At 48.3% G+C, this 11355-nt stretch overlaps 1 protein-coding gene across 1 annotated transcript; it reads left to right on the top strand.

The window, feature by feature from the left end:
* Positions 1-1819: 1819 nt before the first annotated feature.
* LOC145409855 (uncharacterized) lies at positions 1820-4894 on the top strand. The gene is made up of 2 exons (XM_080280137.1): positions 1820-2770; positions 3083-4894. Exons 1-2 carry the CDS (start codon positions 1820-1822, stop codon positions 4892-4894), a joined length of 2763 nt encoding a protein of 920 aa, XP_080136263.1.
* The last annotated feature ends 6461 nt before the right edge of the window (positions 4895-11355 follow it).

The raw sequence follows: 11355 nt of genomic DNA on the forward strand, positions 1-11355 counted from the left end.
TCCTTTGACCTGTCCTAACAGATACGTAAGTTTGGTGACTTTAGGGAGATCTGTTCTATCGTGTACCAAATATTTGAACTGATCTCAAAGATTTCCAGTTCTGTTCTCCATCAAATTCCGGAAGCGTTATTTGTGGTAACACAGCTCTACTCTGCTGTGCCACAACTTGTGTTTCCGCGGCAGTGTCAGCTAATTCTGACTCTAGTGTCTTTACTACAGTTAAGTATTCTTCTAATTTGTCTTCAAACTTCGTAGTTTCTGACTCTAAGAGTTCCTTATTCTCAGCCTTTACTATAGCCGCTTCTAAAGTTAAGTAACTCTCTTCGTACTTATTCCATCGATCTTTCAGGATATTAAGGAGACTATTTACGCTCTCCTTGGACAGAGGTATTTGGTCCAACGACTGGTTACAATCATTTATGGCTCTAGTTACCCATCCTGCCTTACTACTATTATAGAAGGTCTTTGCAATAAAGAAACAGACATGTTGACGGAGTTCTAATTTAATAATTTAATTATGAATTCCAACCACAATTTTACCTCAACTTAGTAATGATTTGATTATTTTAAGTTTTGAAGAGGGTAGGGATTAAGTCCTCATTGTGATGGAAATGTGCCGACCTGCCTCGTTGGAGGGGAGAGGCGAGGACAACAGAGCATGGTGTGCGTTGAAATCGCCCCCAATGTATACCAGCCCCCCGGCAGCCCTGGAGAACAAGTCCCCCAGCTCCAGGGCTGCCCGAGAACTACGGTACACATTGTACACAGTAAGGGGCGACCCCGCCAAGTGAAGCACCACGCCCTGGACCTCCACACCATCTCCACAGAAGGGAGGGGGTACACAGCTAGTGGAGGCAATGTGGTCACGGACCAGTATGGCACAGCCCCTGGACACACCACGCTCACGAGGGAGGAGATGGGCGGTATAACCCGCCAAACGAAAGGAGGAGCCCTCAGACAGAAGGGTTTCCTGCAGCAGAATAAGATGCGGGCGATCTCTGACGGCCACCTCTTGAAGGAGGGGTAGCTTGCTCATTGCCCCAACACAGTTCCACTGGAGGAGGCAAAGGGAGACGACCTCCCCGCATCCAGAGACAGACTGAGGCGGGGATCGCTCGACCCCCGAGTCAAAGGAGGAGTTGATGGAAGCACCTGAGGGGCAGACGGGAGTCGGGGAGTGGCAGGAGTCTGGGCACGACGGGGCCGAGCCCTGACCCCAGCCCTGGACACCTTCTGTGCAGTCGTCCATGTGGGCGAGCCCGACTTCCGAGGGGCACGAGGAGGCCTGCCCGAGACAGGAGTAGGGGTCCCTCGCCGCTTGCCGACGCTCCACTCCAGCCACCTGTCGATCACAGCCACCAAGGGGCCTGACCCCAGCTGAACCCCCAAAGCCCGAGCCACTGCACTCGTGAAGGCCTCCGCCATCTGAGCCCCAAGGTGACGCAGCTCGTCCTTGGTAAATAGCGGTTCCTCTGGAGTAGACGCCTGAGACACTGGCGCTGTCACAGGAGCCGCCCGGGAAGGAGGAGGTGAGGGCACCCGAGCCACCGGGGTCGCTGGATGGTGAACCTCTGCCACCGCACTGGCTGTCCTCAAAGCAGGTGTCAAGGGGGGAAAGGCCGACTCACTCAGAACCGGTGGGCCTGGCTCCTGAGAGCGGCGCTGCTGACCCCAAACAAAAGTGCCCGGGGGAGCGGGTGGTGTATCCCTGCTGAATGATGTCAACGAACCCACACATGTCCGTGGAGGTCGGCTGGACCTGGCCTTCCTCTCGACTCCTCTAGCAGGCTCCACTGTGTGGTCGCTCCATCCCTACCTTATGAGCGATCACTTTGCCATTGTGGTGGACCTGCCATTGCCTCCCCTCCCTCTCTTCGAGCCGCCTCCGCTACGGTGGGATGTGGGCAGGGCAGATTGGGAAGCCTTTGATAAGGCCCTCACTCTCGCTTTCTCCTCCTCTCCCCCGGCGTTGGACCTAGAGAGTTGTGCAGATCAGGTTGCCGCTGTCTTTCGGCAGGCTGCTTCTATTGCCATCCCTTTGCGGAAGCGCTTTGCAAGGTGCTACCGGGACGGTTGGTTCTACTGCGATAGGGTCAAAGAGCTGAACCGCAGGCTTAATGCGGCACGCAGACAGTACCGGCGGCGCCGCACTTCGCCGTGCCGCCGGTGCTTGTTTGCCGTGTCTCGTCATGTCCTTGCGGAGAAGCGCCGCCTTAGGGAGGAGGCGTGGATTGTATGGTGTCGCACCCTTGATTCTCACTCCACACTTCGTGAGATGTGGAGGGGAATCAGGTCCGTCTCTGGTCCACGTCTCTCCCGTCCGCCTTCGCATCCCGACCCTGTTGCAGAGGCCGACCGCCTGGCTCAGCACTTTGCTGACCGCTCCGCCTCCTCCAATCTCCCGCGATCAGTCTTGGCTGTTCAAGAGCAATTGTCCGACTCTCGTGCTGTGGCTGTCCAGGCGGCGTGTGATCAGTCTGACCCAGCCGATTGCCCCATCACCAGTAGGGAGCTGCTGGCAGCTTTGCGGCGCAGGGCGGACACTGCTCCAGGCCTTGATGGGCTGACATACTCCATCCTGTCACACGCGGGAGATTGTGGTATGGAGCGGCTTCTTGGTCTGCTCAACCTCTCGTGGTCTGAAGGGCGTCTCCCGAGTTTGTGGAAGGCTGCTGTCATTCACCCTATCCCGAAGCCAAATGCTCCCGGTGCCATGCGCCCCATTTCCCTCCTTAGCTGTATTGCCAAGACGGCTGAGCGAGTTGTGCGGGCGCGTCTTGCATGGAGACTGGGTCCGCTTCACCCAAGGATCTTTGCTTATCATCCTGGCAGGAGTGCTTCTCACTGCCTTGCATCGTTCCTTGGGGAGCTTCGGGGTGGTGTGGGGATGGCGGTGTTCCTCGACCTCGAGAAGGCCTTCGAGCTGGCAAGCCCTGCGGTCATCTTGCAGGCTCTGGCGGCTCGGGGGTTGGGCGGTAAGCTTTTGTCATGGGTTAGTGACTTCTTTTGTGGTCGCTCAGCAGGAGTCCGATTTCAGGGGCGTCTCTCCCTCTTTTATGACTACCAGAATGGTACTCCTCAGGGGAGTGTGTTGAGCCCTCTCCTTTTTAACGTTCTGGTGGAGGGGCTCCTTGATGTAGACTTCGGTCGTGGGGTCACCCTCTTATCTTATGCCGATGATCTGGCCCTGATCTTTACCAGGAGGGACTGCTTTGCCCAGGCGAACGAGGCTCTGGCCAGGTTGTATGGCAAATGCTCAGAACTTGGCCTCAAAATCAACTTTGCCAAGTCAAAGTGTTTGCCTTTTGGCCTCCTTCCCCCACATTTTCCACTCGTGCTGGGGGGTCACCAGCTGTCCTTCGTGGCCGTCCACAAGTATCTTGGGGTGTGGTTCGATAGTAACCTCACCTTTGCGAGCCATGTCCGCTATTTGCATGAGCGAGCGTCCACGCGTCTCTCTGCCCTTCGCTCCCTCTCCAAGAAGAGTTTGGGGGCCTCCTATATGGTACTCAGAACTTTTTACACACACGCTATTAGATCGCTGGTAGATTACAGTGCCATATGCTTGACTGGTCTTGCCCCGCGGGTTTCTCAGTCTCTTGAGGTCGTGCAGAATGACGCTTTGCGGGTCATTCTGCATGCGCCTCCTTGGACCCGGCTGGTCAATCTGAGGTTGGAGAGCAGTTTCCCATCTTTGAGGGGTAGAATTATGCTCCGTGCTGCAGCAACTACTCTGCAGGTGGTACACCGCAGACCCACTCTCCCTGTCTCTGCTCTCCTCCTGAGGCTCTTGTCACGCCCTCCTGACCCGGCCCCTCGGCGAGACTGGGCTCGAGCAACGGTTGCTATGTTGCATGACATGGGGGCTGCTGACTCCATCTGCCAGGTCCCTGATGCACCCTTTGCTGGGTTTGAGTATCCGCCCCCATGGGAGCCTCCCCCATTCCAGTTGATTTGTCCAGCACGTGCCAAGCCCCGTGGCACCATCCCTGCCCTCCTCCGTCAGGATGGTCTCCGCCGGGTTGCGGCTCTGGGATCTCCGGGATCGGCTGTGTACTACACCGATGGTTCTGTGGCGGCTGATGGTGCTGCAGGGGCGGCCTTCATTTTTGGGGACACGGTGGAGTCTTGGCGGCTTTCACAGGGGGCCTCTGTGTTCCAGGCAGAGCTGGCGGCTATACTGGGGGCTTTGCGGCATGCACACCACCATCAATATCGCCGTGTGGTCGTCCATTCGGACTCGCTCTCTGCCATCATGGGTCTCCGCTCCTTCTCCCTCAAGGATAATGTCTTTTTGCTGTCGGCGATTTACACCTTCGCCTCTCTCCTGGTCTGCAGGGGTGCATCTGTTGTCCTGCACTGGCTCCCGGGGCATGTTGGCATCCACGGGAACGAGTTGGCGGATGAGGCTGCTCGCTCTGCGTGTTCCCTTCCTGCTGTCACGTTCCCATTCGGCAGAGGCCGGGCTCAGATTGTCAAGTCTTTCGCTGCTACAATCTGGCAGTTGTCATTGGAAGAGCATAGGCTAGTGGTATCAGAGGGCTCCCGTTCTGCCACGTGGTATGCCGCTGCTACATCATACTCCCAGCTGCAGCCCCCCCCAGGTCTGCCGAATTTTTTGCTTGTGAGGCTCAGGCGCTTGCGGCTTGGCTCTTTATGTTATAAGCAGATCACTGGGGTGGAACCTGACTCGTGTGAACATTGCTTAGAGAGGGAGACGGAGCCCCTCCTTCATTATATGCTAAGGTGTCCTGTCACTGACATCTTCCGCTCGCATTTGGGAGGTGCTTTTGTGCCATCTGGGGATGATGTCCGTGATGCTTCTGCCATTGTTGCCCGTTTGCCGATGGAACTTCTGCTGCGGGTGGTCAGTCGCCACCCCCCTCCTCGCTAATATGAGCAGCGCATGCTAGCGCACCTGTAACGGGCTCACTTATTTGCCGGTGTCCCAGTCTGATCTGGGACGAATATCACAACAACACAACAACCTCATTGTGCAAATTATCCCCTCTCCCAATTTCGTAATATTCATTACAGCTCAGCTAATTATTTAATTTAATTTTGAGGAGTGTAGGGATTAGGTCTATAATTTCAACCTATCCCCCAGGGTTATTAAACCTCTAGGGTTTTATTTCATCCCCACACTCAATTGCCAAAACACCCATATTCCCCGAGCTCAGAATTAATTACCTCAATAGTCCATAGGCCCACCCATAGCTTGTACAGCATAGAACTCTCCTTTTTTATGTTCTACATAATTTATAAATTTCTGCAGAACCGCTTCCCTACCATGATGGTTCCAATGTATACCATCAGCTTTCAACATTGCTTGGAAGGGCTTGGTATTAAAATGTATGAAATCCCTTCCCTTCCTGGTCCGTTGCAACTTCCGGTTTACAGCTCTGCTAACTAATTTATATGTTCCATAACAACTGGAGAGCCATATGGCAGGTTCCTTGGCTCGAGGAGGGTTATGGCTACTGAGGATTTACAAGAGCCCTCTATGGCTCCTACCACTGCTAAAATATTCTCCACAACTTCATTGCAACCGAACGTAGTAGTAGCTATGCCCATTAAAAGCAACTTTAAACACATTCAGCGCTCCGGCACACATCGGTTTTCCTCACTCAAGGCACCAAAAATGTGAAAAATGTTGAATAGTTCTGGTAAACAAATCTGGGCCCTCTTTCTGGGCACCAAAATGTGAGAAATGTTAAATGTATCCAAGTCGGTATCCCTGCCGGGACACCGCTATGCAAGAATTTTCTCGCTACACAACTCGTAGGTCGTTACTCTTCCCTAAAGTTGTCTAAGTAAATCAAACAAGTCTCATAGAGTTAGGTGATACGTAAATTAAATTTAACTCACCTACAATACTATCTTCTATCTTATCTCTTCGCTAATCCCCCCTTGAATTGGCCAATTCGTAAAGGTTACTTAGCTATATGAAGAGGGAGTGATCGTTAACCGATGACGATGAGGCTGCCTGGTATCGTTGCTTGGGCAAGCAAGCGTCCTTATGGTGTATATATACAACGTGCTAACTCCACGAGAGCTAGGAGCAGAGTGTTAACTCCACAAGGTCTGGGAGCAGAGTGAGTGAACGCGGCAATTCCCAACCCTTCTCCCTTCATCGAATTGTGGGTTGCCAACTCTTATTTAATTACAGTACTAAATACAGTTAATTACATCATGATATGTACAGGGTAAATCTAACAAATTAATCTTAGTTCCACTTAAACTAAAGTTAGACCAAATATTCCCTTTAACTATGTAAATATCTTAATTCCACATCTGCCTTAACAGGGGAATCTTTCCCTGCTTGCCACGTCACCTATCGCGCAGACGCAGCTTAGGTCAGTGGAAAATACCACATAATTACATGTATTTACAATGCATAGTTGTCCACGGGGGTTAAATGCAGTAGCATTTAATTTATCAATAACAAGAATTATTAAAGAGAACGTCGCTTCTGGGTTATTAAAACCGCTTGAATAATTAACAACAGTCTCTACGTCCTCTGCCTTTAACCAAGGATAGCTATGATCAATTTAGAGAGCGCAACTGCTCTGGGGGAAAATATTTCCCACATCACTACTATCTACCGGAGTAAGGCACCTCGTGTCTGCAAGTCATTAGTGCAACAGACAAGCTAGGCCGCCCCTAGAGATGCTCCAGGACATAAAAACTGATTAAAGACTACAGGAACATACAGGATAAGTGGATAACTCTTCAGGTTTTTATAAGTATCTCAAGCATTTAAATATTCACAACATCTGCTGTCCCAGTGTTCATAAGAGCTGCTGTCTCACCGTTGGTGCACTTTGTGTACTAAGTTTTTTACACTAACTTTGCTCAGGTTTTTGTCCTTCTTTACCTTATTTCATGTACGAGTAGATCATTATCAGAAAAAGACAGTGATATGGCTCTACAATCTTTCCATTGCACTTCTTCATAACTAGCATCATGTTCTAATATTACTCTAGTATTACAACTTAGCATTCCAAATGTAGAAACGGCAATTTTAGGCCAAGTTAAGTGAAGATGAAGGGGAACTGCAAGGCTTGGTGAATGAGTTTGGGAGAGTGTGTAAGAAACGGAATCTAAAGGTGAATGTAGGGAAAAGTAAAGTTATGGTCTTTGAGAGAGGTGAAGACAGTGAATGTACAGTGAGGCTGGATGAGGAGGAAATGGAAAATGTGAATGCGTTTAAGTACTTGGGTAGTGTGATGTGTAAGTATGGAAGTTTAGAGGGTGAAGTGCTTGAAAGGGTGCAACAGGGAAGAAAGGTTGCTGGTTCTTTGAAAGCAATGATAAGAAACAGGGAAGTGTGCAAGGAAGTAAAACAGTCGCTGCATAGTATTATGATATCGGCACTAACGTATGGAAGTAAAGCTTGGACCTTGTTGGAGAGACATAAGTCAACAGTGAGAGCAGTGGAAATGTGTTATTTGAGAGGTGCCTGTGGAGTCACATGGAGAGACAGGCTGACGAATGAGAATGTGAAGCAGCGTTGTGATGTGGATGTGGATGTGATAGGAAGCGTTAGGAGAAATACACTGAGGTGGTTTGGCCATATGAAGAGGATGGAGAGTGAGAGACTGACGAGGAGAGTGTATGTGAGTAAGGTGGAGGGGGAGAGAAGGAGGAAGAGGCCAAGGATGAGATGGAGGGATGAAGTGAGGAGGTATATGAGAGAGGGTGTGTGTGAGCTGGAAGCAGGGCAGTGAAATGGCAAGGGACAGGGCGACATGCAGGCGATTTGTTTGTGGCCACTCCTTAAGGGATTAAGGAGTTTGGGATATATATATATATATATATATATATATATATATATATATATATATATATATATATATATATATATATATATAACCATTCATCATCATCCGGACATCCTTTCCCACCCTAGGGCAGGGTGAGGAGTAGCAATGTCCAGACAGCCCAAATTTACCCAATGCACTGGGCCATGCTTCCATTAACTCATCATTCAAGCCCCCGGAATCCTGGCTCCATCGGATAAGCCAAAATCATTCACCACGTTCTTTAGCTTCACATAAACATATCCGATAGAGTCAATGCAGATGCTGTCACGTTAGAAAGGGGTGCCAAATCCTTGATCATGCACTTCTCCTCACAACATTCATCCAGCCTACTCGATCTCTTGTCAGTTCCCTAGCCTCACCGACTTCCAAACCTCTCTTCCTCACACTCTCATCCATTATATCTCTCCACCTTCTCCTTGGCCTACCTCGCCTCCTCCCTCCTTCAGATTCGCTCAGATGTACCTTTTTCACCACTCTATTGTTATCCATTCTCTCCACATGACCATACCATCTCAGTACACTCTCTTTGATTCTGGTGTCCACCGAATTTCTCACTCCACATCTTTCACGAATCACACTATTTCGTATCCTATCCACCCTCTGTACTCCAAATACATTCCTAAGCAGTCCCATCTCCATTGCTCTTAACCTTGACTTTTCATTTTCATGCGACACCATAGTCTCACATCCATATGTTAAAGTTGGCACTAACACCCATTCATGTAACCCTCGTGCTGCTGCAACACTCAAGCCTCTGTTTCTTATCAAGGCATTCATTGCATCAGCCACCTTTCTTCCTTGTGTCACTCTACTTTCAAATTCTTTTGCATATTTTCCTCTCTTTTCTATCACTGTACCCAGGTATTTGAACTCTCTCAAAAAATACAGTCTCTCTCCATTCACTGTAACATCGCACTGGGAGTCACCTTCTCTCTCAATAACCATCACTCTACTCTTTTCTACATTTACTCTCAAGGCACGAGACTCACAGACATCAGTAAAACTCTGGACTGGCCTACCAATTTCTTGTCCGGTATTTGCAAGCAGCACTGCATCATCAGCATACGACAAATTTGAGATATTCCATCCATCACCCTTCATTACCAACGCCATCCCCCCCTCCATTACTCCCGTTTTTACTTCTTTCATCATCCCATCCATATATATATTGAACAACCATGGGAACATCACACAACCTTGTCGCACGCCCACAATGATCGTGATTTTTTTTTTTTTTTTTTTTTTATACGTGTCTGACTCTGGGCAAAGGCTTCAGGGCCTATTTCTCGGGAGCAGTGCCTATCCCAAGGCCCAGTAGTCCTCCTACACCTCCACATGTCACCTTTGCCCATTAACCCTTGTACATACTTCACTACCATCATAAAAACTCTTGACGGCACCTAGCAGCTTACTACCTACACCGTACATGCGCAAGACTTTCCACAATCCTCCTCTGTCCACTTTGTCGTATGCTTTTTCCAGATCCATGAATGCCATAAACACCGTATGGTCTTTCTCACAAGCCTTCCTTGCTATCTGTCTCACTGCAAATATTTGATTCATATATCCTCTGCCACTCCTACAGCCACACTGTTCATCACTCACTAGGACTTCTGATATCTCTCTTACTTTATAATAATTCTTCCATATACCTTCCCTACCACACTCAATAAACTTATGCCACGATAATTCTTGCACTCACTTCGCTCACGTATACTTTTGTACAGGGGTACAATCAAAGCCTTTTTCCACTCTGCTGGCACAGTTTCACTCATCCATGCCTTCTCACATATCTCCAACAATCACTTCATTCCACTCTCTCCACTACAGTTAATAATCTCTGCATACAACTCATCAACCCCAGCTGCTTTCCCATTTTTCAGTCACTTCACAGCACTCTTCACCCGTGCGAGTGTCACGTCTCCTGGCACTGCATTCCTTCTCTGCACACACTCCAAACCAATCATGTTTACAGCCGCTCTGCTCTCTCTACTCCCATTCATTAGGCTTTTAAAATATTCTTTCCATCTGGTCCTTACTTCATTCCCATGGGTTAATAATCTACCACTTACATCTGTCACACCATCACATTTCTTTCCGCTGTCACTTCTACATTTCTGCACTTCTTTCCAGAATAACTTCCTATTTTCAGAGTTGTTTCCATTAATTTTTCTCCCTAGATCATCATTTACCTCCTTCTTTTTCCTCCTCATTAGTCTCTTTACGTGCTTCTTGCACTCACTATACTCAGTTCTTATTTCAACTGAACCCCTGTTCTGTAACCACTTTAGCCACATCTTCCTCTTTTCCTCCACCTCTTAACCTCATCATCCCACCATGCCGTACCTTTCTTCTTTGTTGTATTCTTGCCACACCACACACCGCTTTAGCATTCCTAACGAAGCAGTCCCTATATGCATTCCACATACATTATATATTATTTATTTATTTATCAATAAGGTCCTTCTTACAACTTCAGTCCATTTTCTCAGAACTGGAACAAAGAGAGGGTACAGAAGGATAGGGAAGAGCAAAGTAATGTGATGCAATGCTATAACTAAGCAGTCTTAGGATCTATACTTAAGGCCAGACATCTGACAGTAAAGACGGAGCATTTTTGACGTAAAAAAAAAAAAAAGTAATTTACTGCGACATCTGATTCCTTTTACCAGTCAAACACCTGGTTTACATTTGGACATGCGGCTGTTTAGTGTTTTCCCGTGCATTCACTCCAATTTAGTCTACAAATTACTATGAATTAACTTCACAACTATTCATGACTATTTAGTTAATACTGGGTGAATTAATAAAATAAGCTTGATGTCTATTATGAAGATACAATAGTTTTAGTCTAGCTTATATCTTCTTCAGGTATCCAAAACTAAATAGGACCCAGGTCAGGCTGACTCTGTCGTGTCTTCACAAACACTTATTCACAGAGGGTATAATTTTTCCTTTCATGGTACCATCTTCAGTCATGAAGGAGGGACACGCACCTAACTTTTTACTTGCATCTTTGGAGCGTCGTGGTCACTGGATATTTACTCTGTATCTATTTGCAAACCACAGTAACGAGGCCAGACACACACATTCTTTACATACTTCAGAAATTACGATACAGAATTGAACCAAATGGACCCAGCGCCGTGTATCAACGACAATATATCATTAATTCAAAGCAAACACTGTACAGTATATATAACTAGCAATGGAACAGAAACAGGAAAGGAGAAAAAGAGAATGACAAGAAAAGGTCTACCTATCTATCTATTGCCAGACGCCTTAATCCCTTAAGGGGTGGCCGCAGACAAATCGCCTCCATATCGCCCTGTCCCCCACCATTTCACTGCCCTGCTCCCAGCACTCCCTCCCCCCACTCTCATATACCTCTTTACTTCATCCCTCCATCTCATCCTTGGCCTCCCCCTCCCTCTCCCCCACTCCACCTCACTCACATACATTCTCCGCTTCAGTTTTTCACTCTCCATCCTCTCCACATGGCCAAGCCACCTCAATGTGTTTCTCCTAA

The sequence above is a fragment of the Coenobita brevimanus genome, chromosome 83, assembly GCF_032717465.1.
Source record: "Coenobita brevimanus isolate Jiangsu-jjx chromosome 83, ASM3271746v2, whole genome shotgun sequence".
NCBI classification, from domain to species: Eukaryota; Metazoa; Arthropoda; class Malacostraca; order Decapoda; family Coenobitidae; genus Coenobita; species Coenobita brevimanus.